Source organism: Berghia stephanieae, chromosome 2 (assembly GCF_034508935.2).
Source record: "Berghia stephanieae isolate SIO BIC M18660-M18661 chromosome 2, UCSD_Bste_1.3, whole genome shotgun sequence".
Lineage (NCBI taxonomy): Eukaryota > Metazoa > Mollusca > Gastropoda > Nudibranchia > Aeolidiidae > Berghia > Berghia stephanieae.
The window spans coordinates 3,899,653-3,914,198 of NC_088361.1; the positions used below are offsets into that span (position 1 = coordinate 3,899,653).

Sequence of the window (14,546 nt, forward strand, 5' to 3'; positions counted from 1 at the left end):
AGCACCTAAAAATTCCAGGGGAAGGCCATTCAAAAGCTTACCCATAGCACCTAGAAATTCCAGGGGAAGGCCATTCAAAAGCTTACCCATAGCACCTAAAAATTCCAGGGGAAGGCCATTCAAAAGCTTACCCATAGCACTAAAAATCCAAGGGAAGGCCATTCAAAAGCTTACCCATAGCACTAAAAAGACTTTAAAACAATTGACAACTGCAAGCTAAATCAAAATTCACAATTGATCTTAAAGGACATCGAACGCAAAAGAAAGTAAAGGAGCTCGATCACAAAAGGAAGGAAGAGAAAGGCCTAAACTGTGAGGCCTGTAGGTCACATCAGTGAAAGGCAATAATATATCAAGTAAGTTGAGACACCATAACAAGTTCAATATTGCCTTTTTATTCTTTTATTTAGTTCGCCTCCAACAAGCGGTGTCTATTGGGAAACTATTTTATCCGCTTACTCTGTAATGAGTTACTACAGCATCCCCTATAAATGCTCTTAATCTTCTTTTGTTGTTGTACACATACTGATTTATCTTACCTATGCATACATTGGAGACAACAATGGCTATTAAAAGAGTTGGAGCAACAATGACAAGCCATTGCAGTGAGCCTCTTGGATCGCCATCCACTCAGCTGAGTTTGGGCCGCATTCGTGTTGGATCTAAAAAATCTTATGTCGAAAGCCACTACTGCGACACTCACGGATGATATCAGAATGAGCCAAGTTGGTAGGTTTGTGCTTACGTTGAATCTGGAGACAGAAGAATAATTGAATATAAAGCAACTCATCTGGTTAAGTCTCGTGGTTAAAAAGATATTGCCCTCCTTGCAACCGGACTTTATCACGGTTTCTGAACTCTTAACGGACAGTAAGAATAGCTTACGAATCTCTGAAGAGAACATAAGTCGATCACAAAGTATTTTCATATTCATGGACATATTCAGTCAACCATATTTCGTGCGGCTATATGGTCTTGTGGTATGGCACTCGCTTTCGGATCGGAAGGGCCTGGGTTCGAGCCTCGCTCGGTGCATAGTTGAGTCCTTGGAACAGGCTCTTTACTCACATTCTCTCATCGTACTCAGGTGTAAAATGAGTACCTGGCCGTTAACCTTATTGTCTCTGTCCGAAAAAAAAATATCGCCTGACAGGCGTCATGTCCCGTCCTACATGTTAAATGTTGCTGTTGGTCAGGGACCCCTTGTAAAGCGCGTTGAGCACGATTAGTGGATATTGCACTATATAAAAGCTCATTAAAAAATATTTGTATTCTCGGGGGCATTACGTGAAATAGTCCTTTGTTATGGGGTTCGGTTTTCCTCTAATCTGACCTGGAGTATTAATTTTTTTATCTCGGCACGAGATATGTTAATCGGTATACAATTAGTTGCATCGCTGTGATTTGCTTTCTTGGTATTTACTTCTTTGAGCTTTGAGCAGCTATATTTACATGCCGTTTTGATCAAAACGTGAATGCCTTGACAGCCGAGTCATCGAATTTCCCAAGGCAGTGTCTGGCGATACGTTTCAAGGATGATGAAAATAATTGTCGATGTAGAAATGTGAGGGGAATAAATAGGGTCAGTCAATAATTTATGTAGATCTACACTAAGATAAATTATTCCACGTTCTGGAGTACGGAAATTGCATCTGGAGCCCATTATATAAAAGACAATCTATTAGTATTGAAAGTGTACAGAGGAGAGCTACCAAAAAAATTTATACAATACAGTATTTATCTTATAAGGAAAGGTTAGAATTTCTTGACTTACCCAGTTTGAAATATAGAAGAATTCGTGGGGATTTAATTCAGGTTTATAGATTGGTACATGGTCTGGATAGGATAGACTTTTCTGATTTTTTTTTCATATTCTAATATTACTTTTACTAGAGGGGACAAGTTTAAGATTTTTGTCTCTAGATGCAAAACAAACATAAGACAAAACTGGTTCGGTATTCGTATTGTTCAGAAATGGAACAGTTTGAAATTTGAAACAAAGAATGCAAAATGTATGGATTATTTCAAGGTGTTAGTAGACAGGGAATTATATGATGGGAGATTTATATATGACGAATAATACTTGTTTGCTCTGCTGTTGACATGGCTTTCAATCTTGTATGTATATATTATGCATTATTATATTATTATGGTTATCTTCTATACGCGTGTGTATGTGTGTGTGTGTGTGTGTGTGTGTGTGTGTGTGTGTGGTTGTGTGTGCGCTTTGCATGTCACGGTTAAAGATATATGTTTGTACACCACATGAGTACATTTAAGTTGAAATACTATCTTTACCACGTGTATCGTTATTGTAATATTTAATCAATAGATTTATGGCATTATTAATTAATATTAAGGGCATTCAAAGGATCTTATCCTATTTTGCCCTATACCACATGTTATGTTATGTTATGTTATGTTAGATGTGAGTAGATATAATATATTGGTATGAGTTGTACTATCAAAATGTGGAATTTTTAATTGATTGGTTTTGGACCAGTTTGCGTTTTTGTTAACGTATTGTTGCAATTGGTTTGAGACGAATATGAGTTTCTCTAATGTTGCTACAGTTTGGTTTTTGATGAATATGAGTTCATCTAGTGTTGTTACAGTTTGATTTTGGACCAATTTGAGTTTTGTTTGCAGTCATTTCCTTTGATTAGAAATCAATATTTTTACATGACAAACAACTGCAACATGGTTGAGAAAAATCAAAATGGTCTAAATCTACGGATGCGATATATCCCCTTAGGCATCTGCTCCATCAATGTTGTTTATTCACCTAAATAACGCCAATGTCACATTATCTCATTGATGAAGGGGAAACCCGAAACGTCCAAACTATCTGTTTTCGTTTATTAAATTGAAGCTTACATTTAATTTCACATTGTTATTTATGATCAAAAGGTCGAGAGTTTGGATCTCATTGCGCACATAGACAAACAAACAAGCACACACACAAACACACACACAGACACACACACACTCACAGACACACACACACGCACAAACACACCAAAATACACTTATTCACATAATCAAGCTATAAGTATCTTAAATCCAAATTGTCAACCATATTTTAGTTTTAATGTTATAAATCATCAACTGGAAACGACATACCTTTAACTGGGACACGACAAAAACTTGAATAATTTATATAAGCGCGCCAGTCTATCACACAATATCTTCCACCAGATCTAACAAACTCAACTACCCACCTTGCTGGTGGACAGGGGGGATCAGAAAAAAAAGTCTTGACTGTATCAGGTATCTATATTGGTGCCTTTGCTTGTGAGGCCAGGGCTCTAACAATTGAACTATCGACGAAAAAAAAATGTTTTTCATTTGACCCAGAAAACTTCCTTCAGATTAAAAGTGAAACCCAGATCGTGAAATAATTTTAAAATTGAGTTTCATAATTTAGAAGTCTCATATTTGAGATATTTTTTGGCATGTTGTGGGGTCATTCCATTATATCAATATAAGAAATGAAATTTCTTCTATCAAAAACGGAAAAAAGGTGTTTGTCATTGCATGTCAGAATTTTAAAAATTACTCTTGTCCACACGGCAACTTGAGAGGTAGATTATCTAAGTATTCCTTGAAGAAATTTAATCCGCCAAACAGGTAATGTTCAAAGAATCACCCATGTTACCCAAAGAAAGAACATTTTTTATAACCTTGCCCAAGGAAAAAACCCGAAAGAGCCCGAAGCGGAGCTCGAACTTGGGTCATCCTGGGTCACAGTGCAATGTCTTAACCGTTCGGTTAATTCACCCTCCAGAATATCAGAATATCAGAATACCATTCGTGCATTTTGACAACATGCACGTTGACATTTCTGCTGTCCGCACCAGGTCTTTACGACTCTTAGTACCGTTTTCTTTGTTGCTGACACAAAGTTTGAATCCGCCATATTCTTTACTACTATTTCGAGCTTTGTTCCACACCCACCCCTCCGTAGATTTATTCATTACAAAAAGAGAGATTCAACCACCGTCTTTTTGCACATAAAGAAAATAAAATAGCTTTAGTAAAAATATTCTTAATTCGCTTCAACAGTCGTAACGCCACTTCCCTCGTAATGACGTATGGTAACTTAGTAACTGGCTCTAAACTATCGGAACGCCCTTATGAAATATTTCTCCGACGAGCATAAATGCGTATCCAGAGGGAAAAAACCCCATTATAAATCTGATCATGTTTTGACTTTTACACATTCTGATCACAAGACATATGAAAAGTTCTAGCTAGCACGAAGAATAAAAAGTACCCATTTTCTTTGTTTAGAACCACTATGGCCGCCGTTGCTGGGCGACGTGACATCAGACTATTGAATCCAATTAAAGTGACAAAGTTGTGAGAATGCAATTTAAAAAAATCTTTTATTTCTTATTCTTTCTGCACTCTCCTGATGTTTTATTATGTCAAAAAAGGAAATGGAAAAAAAAGTAGCGTAAACAACAAAAATAATAATCAAAACCCAGGGGTAAATATTATCAAGTCTGATAACCGAACACAATTTAGAATGCGATTTTGTTTCTAGCGTGAATAGAGTCATCGTAAGTCTCTTCTCTCATGCCCTTAAGGTTTTAAAGACTATATGTCATTCCTTGCTATCGGAGACGGTCATTAAGACGGAGGTACAACTTTTAAAAACATCCCGAGGAGGGTGTTAAACGTTAGCTTTTAAAATCTGTTAAGAAGCAATAAAAGATTATACAGATTAGTACACACAGAGTTTATTTTAAATCGATTTGTTTTTAATTATCGAAACCATTTGACTTGAAGATGTAATCCGATTTGTAAATTATCGATTTGAAAAGACGTCAGACCACTTACATTTCGTTTGGTGGATATCAATGATCAGATCAATAAAATAGCTTTGGTTGTTAAACAGCAATTTTTTGGTTGAATTAAACATGATGAATAATTAAGAGACAGGTTTATTAAAATTGGAGTCTTAGATTGTAGAAATAAGAGAGAGAGAGAGAGAGAGAGAGAGAGAGAGAGAGAGAGAGAGAGAGAGAGAGAGAGAGAGGGAGAGAGATCTCGGATAGTTACATAAACGGCAAGCGGCATTTCGGCCTTCATTCTTTCTTTTGCCATATAAATATCTGAACATATTACTCCTTTCATTTACTATTTCCATTTGATATGATAAAAAAAACACAGCCTAAAGTCATTGCGATCTTGTTGTATGCAGGTCTCGAGTTCGAGTCGCGGTGCGGGCAGCGTAAAGTTGAGTCCTTAAAGGATTTTAAATCATATTTCCTCACCATACTCAGATGTCAAATAAGTAGGTAATAGCGTTGTCTGTGAGGGAAAATATATTAACGCTTGCAGGCATCATATTAATATCGTCCTATATGCTACGTAAAGCTGCTACTTTTTAACTCACTCAACCCTAACACCGACTATTTCCGTAGTTAACCCGGGTTACTTTTTACCCCATGCCCATTCATTACATATTTCTGAAACAAATTATAGGCGTTGTATCAAAGCTAATGTTTTTTAATTTTTGCGTGTTAATGGTAGTTGGATCAAGATATCTATGTACATGCTTATTTTTAATACATTTTTCCAATTTTGAAAAGTAGCAAAAATCTCTAGGATTGAGTGAGTTAAAGAAGGTATAATTATAAATGTTAAAATTACAATTGTCACGCGGAACGTGACTAGAAAGATCAGCGTGCATTATTTCATGAGATAAGTGCAGAAAGTAAGACGATTAAATGAAGAATATATGATATACAATGATTGTAAAGCGTGGATCATTGTATACGTATATTATATTATTAACAATGTACATATATGTAAATTCATGTTCGACGACAACACGTTTTTGAAGCGATCAGGGTGAATTAAATTGTTAGATATGTAAAAACATTGGAAATAATTTCTTAAGCATGTTAATCCGACTACAAATTACCCAGAGTACAATCATAACATCGTGAAAGATCATTATTTAACCCTCTACCAGCCAGGCTCTCTAACCTCACATCACATCTTACTATTTTCACAAGAAAGTTGTATCAACATACAACACGGGCGCCACTGAAACCAACCCCGAGACGTATCGGTATAACCGCTACATTGGTGAGCTCGGTTGGCAGAGCAGTCGCTTCACACGCAAAAGGACCTAGTTCGATCCCGGATGAAGTCTGATATTTTTTTTCTGACCCCCTTGTCCACCCAGCAGTGATTGGGTAGCTGGGTCTGTTAGATTAGGCAGAAAGTACTTTGGTACAGACTAGCATCCTATCCAGAGGATAGGAAGATATGGATATTGCCATGTTCACACTATAGAAACACTGGGATAAACTCCGGCTCTATGAACACAATGGCTTTGAAGGACTACTTAGTGAGAATACATTTATTTGTAAAGCGCTTTGAGCACGTTTAGTGAATATTGTTCTATATAAAGCTCAAATTATTCAAAATACAGTATGAAACAACATGAAAGTTACTTTTCTTATATATTGCATCATTTGGGTAGAAATTGAAGTCGGATACAAAGCACTAGTGAGAAATATTTGTCGAGGCAATTGGGCGTTATATGTTGTTGTTTGTGGTATCGATTTTGTTATTGACACTGTTGCAAACAGCTGTGGCAAATAAATTTGTTTTCCTTTTTAACATATTGTTGGGAACACATATCTGATAGTACAAATTGTTTACACGAATCAGCTGCAGATTGGCCATATAGTGAATTAAGTTGAGAATCTCAAGGCATTTGGGGATCCCGATATCTCAGTTGGTAGAGTACTCACTTTACACGCAAAGGGACGAAAAGTTGATCCCGGGTGCACTCAATAATATTTTTTTTCTGAACCCCTTGTCCACATAGCAGTGATTTGATTTGGCGGAAAGTGCTATGGGATAGACCAGTGTCCTATCCAAGGGATAGCAAGCAATTGCTGTTGTCTGTTTCACAATATAGTTGCCGAGATAAACTCCGCTCCATGGGCACAATTGTTTTGAAGGACAACTCTAGATATTTTGGTTTGATCTGACAAGCCCTCTATTCCATTTTGATCAAAGTTAAAAGTCGATCGATAAAAATAACGAGTATGAGGGGAAAGACTTTGCAAACATGGTGTACACTGACCAAACCTAATAGTCGATTTGCCAGAAAACGTTTGATAATAATAATAATAATAATAAAAATAATAATAATAATAATAATAATAATAATAATAATAATCATAATAATAATAATAATGATAATAATAATAATAACAATAATAATAATAATAATAATAATAATAATAATAATAATAATAATAATGATAATAATAATAATAATAATAATAATAATAATAATAATGAAAATAATAATAATAATAATAATAATAATAATAATAATAATAATAATAATAAAAACACTACTACTACTACTACTACGACGACTACTACTACTTTAATACTACTACTTCTACTACTACTACTACTACTACTACTACTACTACTACTAATAATAATAATAATAATAGTAATAACAATAATAATAATAATAATAATAATAATAATAATAATAATATTGATAACAATAATAATAATAATAATAATAATAATAATAATAATAATAATAATAATGATGATGATGATGATGATGATGATGATGATGATGATGATGATGATGATGGTGATAATAATACATTTATATATAGGGCCTTACCCCGTCTCAAAGCTCTTCATATAAAAGGCTTACAATGAAAAGTAAAATTAAATATACAACGTGCAATAAACAATTTATGTTTTATTTCTTAACTATAGGAGGAAAAGGTAACATATTTCAAACTAGCTTTGAAAGCATCAAAGGACTTTGAACATAAACATTGAAGTGGAGTGAATTTCAGAAATTTGGCCCCGAAAATTGATATGATTTTTCATTTGCGGTTTAATAAGACATTTGTGCCGATCATGGATCTGATGTTTCTACTTGGAATGTAACGATATTAAAAAATAAATTGAGCTTTATATAGCGCAATATCCACTAAATGTGCTCAAAGCGCTTTACAAGGGGTCCCTAGCCAACAGCAACACTTAACATTTAGGATGGGACATGGCGCCTGTTAGGCGATATTACAATTTTAGGACGCTGTTAACGGCCAGATACTCATTTTACACCTGAGTACGGTGAGAGAATGTGAGTAAAGAGCCTTTTCCAAGGACAAAACTATGCGCCGAGCGAGGAGACTCGAACACATAACCTTCCGATCCGAAAGCGAGTGTCATACCACTAGACCACATAGCCACATAGATATTGATAAAAGTATATCTAGTGCTTACCCCGATTTCATCAGCCTCTAGGCGCTTTGTATTCTTAAAATAAATATAGGAATAACAATAAAAAATAAATGCATAGCAATTACAATTACTTGCTGTTCAATAGTTACATAATGTAGCAATGACTATCCCGCACAAATCTTTGGGCCTCTTTTTCGCTCACGAAGTGCCAGAATTCGCGTCAAAATATGGGACGAAGCCGTTTCGTATATGCTATTTTAAAAAAATTAATTACGACGCTGTTTATCGATGAATATGACTGAAAGTTGGCACACAGTTAGAAAAAAATGTCATTTTAGATTATGTCAAGCGACAAAACTCGTGCGATTACCAGAAGACCGTTAAAAATAGATTTTTACTCTTTGGAGTAAAATATTTCTAAAACTACCGGGCGTCGAGGTTTTGTCGCTGACAAGGTAATACATGAACATTTCTTCTTTTTGGTTGTAAAATTTCATATGAATATGACGAGTACTTTTCCCGTATTTTACAAAACACCATCCTAATTTGCTCTTCAAGTTTCAATCTTTTAATCCACTTATTACGCAAGATACAACCAAAGGTCGAAAAAAAATGCCGAAAAAGCGTCCATATTTTCGCGTTTTTTTCCTCTTTGCGGGTCATCCAAATAAATGACACCTTTGAAACTGCATAACTTGTTTATTTATGAATGGATTATCAAAATTCAAAAACATTTTTACTCAGTGGAGATAGGGCTTTGATTTTAGACAAAATTTTTCCTCAAAAAGAGAAAAAAACATTTTTCATAGTCATTGCTACATAATGTATGAAAGGTATGAAATTGTTACGTAATAATCGTTTTGTTAACGATCGTGCAGAACTTGTAAATATTTTTTTGCTACAGGCACCCAGTAATAATATTGATCAATTAAAAAAAAGACCTTTTATATAGCTCAATATCCACTAAACGTGCTCAAAGCACTTTACACGGGGTCCCTGGCCAACAGCAACACTTAACATTTAGGACGGGACATGACGCCTGTTAGGCGATATTGCAATTTTCGGACAGAGACAACGCTGCTAACGGCCAGGTACTCATTTTACACCTGAGTACAATGAGAGAATGTGAGTAAAGAGCCTTTTCCAAGTACTCAACTATGCGCCGAGCGAGGCTCGAACCCAGAACCTAACGATCCGAAAGCGAGTGTCATACTACTAGACCACATAGCCGCACAATTAAACGTATCTTCATTTTTTTTTCAAAACTCTCAAACCCAATATTGCAAAGAAGTCTCAAGTTTCAGACTTATTGATTCGTTTAAGGTCGTTTCAATCATTCGATTTTCAATGAAAAGAATTTCCCCCCAAACAAATAAAAACGAGTTTAATCAACCCACGGCGGGTTTGCAAAGTCCGTCTCTTTTATCCATTTCTTTAACAACTTCATAATATAACAAAATATTATTATTTATTATGTTTATATGATTTTACTATGTGGGCAGCAACTTGTGCTTCTAATTTTAGAACAATGGTAGTCGTGTAAGAGGAAATCTTGATGAACGAGACTATTGGACCGGGTGCTCAATGGCACTTAGTCCTCATTCACGTTGGTACTCCTCCAACCTTCAACGCTATTAGTCAATTGATACCCAAATATCATTATGTTGTCATTGGCTTCTTCTCATCTGATTTGGGTTTCAAAACATCACATCTAATAATGGGTTGAAGGGAAAGGAAGAAGGGAGAGGGCGAAAGGGACGGGCACAAATCCGGTAGAGAAAAACGTTAGTAAGGACCACTTAAACTTGTGTCCACAAAAAATATTTTAGGGTAAAATACGCAATTCGTTGGTTGAAAAAATGGTTGCCAAAATTTTGGGAATAAAACGTTTAATCATTAATATATTTTCCGTGTTACTGTTTTCATTTTGAATGTTGTGATTACTTTTATATTATTAAAAAAAAACGGCAAAGGCAACAAATTGGTACATATTATTGAAGGAAGTGTTGGACGAGAGGGGATGATATTAAAAAGCCGGACGTTTAGAAAATCTTATTCATTTTTCACATTTGGTTGTAAATTGTGAAACGTTTTTCAGGGACAATGATCAAATCGAAATGTTAAAAATTTCCCCCCACTTGAATGGCTAAACTTTATAAACCTAGAGGCCTGATAACCAGATGTAATTATGGGTTCGTTCTAACATTGTTGCAATGGACACTATTTTGCGTAGATCTGAGAGTATTTATAATACAACAATGAGGCCCTCATAATTTGGGTTATCAGACCTGCAAATAAGTAAGTCGACTTAAGCCCTTTTTAAACACTTCAATTTTCTGTCAACACTCAAAGTTTGAAGTCAATGATCAATAGACAAAAATATATTGAGATTATTTTAAAAAGTGATCTTTTTATTTCAAGATGGTGGCCATTTCATTTTTACATCGACCTCATGACAACACAAATCAAATTATTGCTACCTACTTACATATTTTGACTCCTCAAGCAACCGTTGCCCGGTGATTTTTATTGTTGGAATGTCTTAACCAACAATCGCTTCCGACTGCCGTATGAAGAGTTGAAATGTTGTTACCGACTGGATTGGCTTTATATAATATGAGAACGGTTACTATTATTCTCATCTAAAAAGCGTTCAAATATCAGACCAATCAAAGTAAACAAACCAATGACCCTTAGGGATGATATGGTAGTTCTATTTTTTTTGTCACATCAACTGGCATTGACCTGTTTAACTTACTGTAATCAGCTCGAATCACGAATGATCACAATATCTTAACGATGCACTCGATGGTATCACTGTCATGCTCTGGTTTGAGTTTGAAAATCATCGCCATCATAACAAAAAAAAAAATAACAACAACAATAAATTAAACAGCAACAAAAAAAAAATCAGAAGAAAACAACCCAAAAACAAACGTAGATAAGTAGATTTCCACATTGACAATGTCCCACGGGGATGTCAAGGCACTTTAAATAAATTTTACATTCCTTCATTATCATATTCACTATCGTTTGATTTAGCAGATAATATTTCTCTTAAGCTATTTTTCCTTTCACTTAAACTTTTTTATTTTTTGAGGAGATTCATTGAAAAATATATTTGTTTGGTATAACAGATCTAGTTATAAATAAACAGGCAAAGACAGAGCGGGGTCGCTCTTTCTGTTGAGAAGAGATGAACGTCACTGCTATTTGCATATCTCTATCCGTAGCTTCTGAAGTATTCGATCCAAATAGTTGGTGTTTACCTTAGTTACCTCTTTATCCTCCATTAAAAAAAAAGAAGCTTGGAGGGCTTTACTGTTTTTGTTCAAATTGAGATTGCTCTTATTTAAGTACTATTCATCTCTGCGATGATGTTTGACCTTTAAACTTATGTAGTCAACCTGATTAATATTCCTCTTTAAACGTATACCTACTTAATTTTAAATAGCCTCACACTAGAACTACAGTTGCTAGGCTTTTATAATAGATCCTAACAATTAAACCTACAAACAATATTAGATATGTATTTAGACATGCAACAATGAAGACATTATATCATTTTATCATAATAAGATACCATATACATTTTAAATGGACCCCGCCAGTTACCATTGCACGATTTTGTAACCAAATATTATACAAAGGCGTCAATTATAATGACAACTAACATGATGAAAGCGGAGTCGAGGTAGAGACGTTTATTCCACTATTTTCACTAGGGAAACGGGGTCTCTTTGATCAAGAAGACATCACTTTTCAATATAATAGACCTTTATCCAAAGGTTGACAAGCAATTGTTATTGTCGAGTTAAATGCTCCAAAAACATAAAGAAACAAAACAAACAATAAAAATCACTAAAAAATCAAATAAACGAAACAAACCAACAAACTGGGATAAAGGACCAGGTTTATCTGCCACATGGGTCTGAAGGGTTTCATTTTTTTTGTGTGCATTACCAAGGATATTCACGTCCCTTCTAATATTATTCTATACAACATCTCCACCCCTCAAGAAACGCCATTCCAATACCATTTACTTGAAAGATTTTATGAATGAATTTTTGACAGAATTTTTGAATTCATACCGAGGTATCGTGACTTAAAGATAACCGTGTGTTTAAAGCTATGCTTTTATATTGGTGTGGGGAGGGGGGGGGGGCAGAGTGTGTTACCCCACTGCTGGCATCTCGTATTTATCTTCCCAATAAACTATTCTCCAATTGGATTCAATAGTCTGATTTCACGTCCGCCCAGCAACGGTACTTTTTATTCTTCATGTTGGCTAAAACTTTTTAATTTGTCATGTGATCAGAATGTATAAAAGACAAAACATGATCAGATTTATAATGCTTTTCTCCTCTGGATTCACTTTTATGCTCGTCGGAGAAGTATTTCATAAGGGCGTCCGCCATTGTTCCGATAGTTTAGAGCCAGTTACTAAGTTACTATGCGTCATTGCGAGGGAAATGACATCACGACTGTTGAAGCCATTTGTCCGGCTGACGTCCGGGTTGTCTGTATGTACCTATCACTAGAGCTTGAAGAAAAAAAAATCCCTAAGGATGAATAAATGGAATTTTATTTATTTTATCTATTTACTTGTCATGATTCGATGCAGACATAACGACCACAGATGAAATACGCCCACCGCTAGGAAGGTTGGTTATTTCTGGCCTACTAAGCGCATTTGATTAAATGCATGTTTCAAAGCAAATACTCTTTAAATAATTTTTGTTACTCCACGACATTACTCTTTTGAAAAGAAACTCTCAACAAAATGAAATATCCAGACGATAGCCATAGGTTGTAAGGAGGCGGCTAAAAAAACCAAACAAGAAATCAATGATTTTTGGGACAAGAATAGTATGAGAATGAAGATTATAAGATAGTCAAAAGACGCATGGTTTTTACAGAAAAATTGTTTGTCAGATTGCCCAATTGGCGTCTTTGTTAATTTGGTTACAAAATCCGTACGATGGTAAATGTTGAAATTTATGCTAGAATGTAAATGTGGGCATGTTGATATCATCATCATGATCTACCTACCTTCCATGACAATGTAAAGTGCAAACTTGCCTATTTGTCTTTGCAAATATTCTTGTGTTATTTACAGAACAACCAATTATAAAAATCTGGCATATTATATTACTAAAATTGCGATCCTTTACAGGCGACTCGTATAAAGAACTATATGATTACTTTTGAGATTGGCAAGAAAAACACCAATTGGATAATTGGATTTTTTTTTCCATTAAGAAATTCGTATCCTTTTAATCACTGGGCGTGACTTCAGCATACTAGGCGATGACATCATGAACATTTCATTCGATGACCAATATGATCGAGATTTCCGTTTTTATTCCAATATAATCCCACTTAATTACAACAGTATTTTCTAGATGCATCATCCATGGTTATTTTGGCAACATCCATGGTCAAACTAGTGGTCTAGTGTCTCCGATATCTTATCATTGACATAATATTAATGCCCTACAAAAACATAATGTTTAATCGACTACTTTATGAACCATATTTAACACCACGATAATATATCATTGATTATATATTGATTGAGAAAATTATTTTCATTTCAGTTTGAATATAATAGCAATAAACATTAAATTTCTTAAAATAAACCGTCTTGATATTTATTATACAGATCTGTGCGGCTATGTGGTCTTGTGGTATGACACTCGCTTTTGGATCGGAAGGTCCTGGGTTAGAGCCTCGCCCGCGCATAGTTGAGTCCTTGGAAAAAGCTCTTTACTTACATTATCTCATCTTACTCAGGTGTAATATGAGTACCTGGCCGTTAACAGTATTTGTAAGAGAGTAAGCCTATGCAAAAGGTTATCTAAGACATTTGGTGCAAACTGTCAATTATATATCAGCAAATGGGTTTAGTGAGTACATAATGCAGGCATATCAGTTAAACTTGGTCCATGCATGATAGGTTTGGGCAGTTTTTATGTCAAAGTTACTGGACAGGTTATCATGTTGAGTACTATTTAATCAATCATTCTTAAATTGGTTTAGGGGTGTTGAAACAGGTGAAAGGGGCATTTATCAAAATAATGTTATATCATAAAAGGCGGGGTTTAACATCAATATGTAGGAATTGACGTTTCAGGTTTGATTATGATTTGGTCTTACTCTTAGGGGTTGGATTATAGACTGACAGGGAACTGTCAAAAACTGCAAGGGGGCGTGGAAACAATGGAACTGTGGGTAAAATTTTGATAGGGATAAAAGAGGATGTTTCGAGGAAAACGGGATCATTCTAC

The 14,546-nt window shown here is 35.0% G+C and overlaps 1 protein-coding gene across 1 annotated transcript in view; it reads right to left on the minus strand.

Moving 5' to 3' along the window:
• LOC144966686 (uncharacterized) overlaps positions 1-14,546 on the minus strand; it is a 35,223-nt gene that overhangs the window by 5,302 nt on the left and 15,375 nt on the right. Inside the window, exon 2 of the mRNA XM_078903445.1 lies at positions 540-752. Within this exon, the coding sequence (XP_078759571.1) occupies positions 540-752 (213 nt within the window). The remainder of the gene's footprint in view (positions 1-539; positions 753-14,546) is intronic.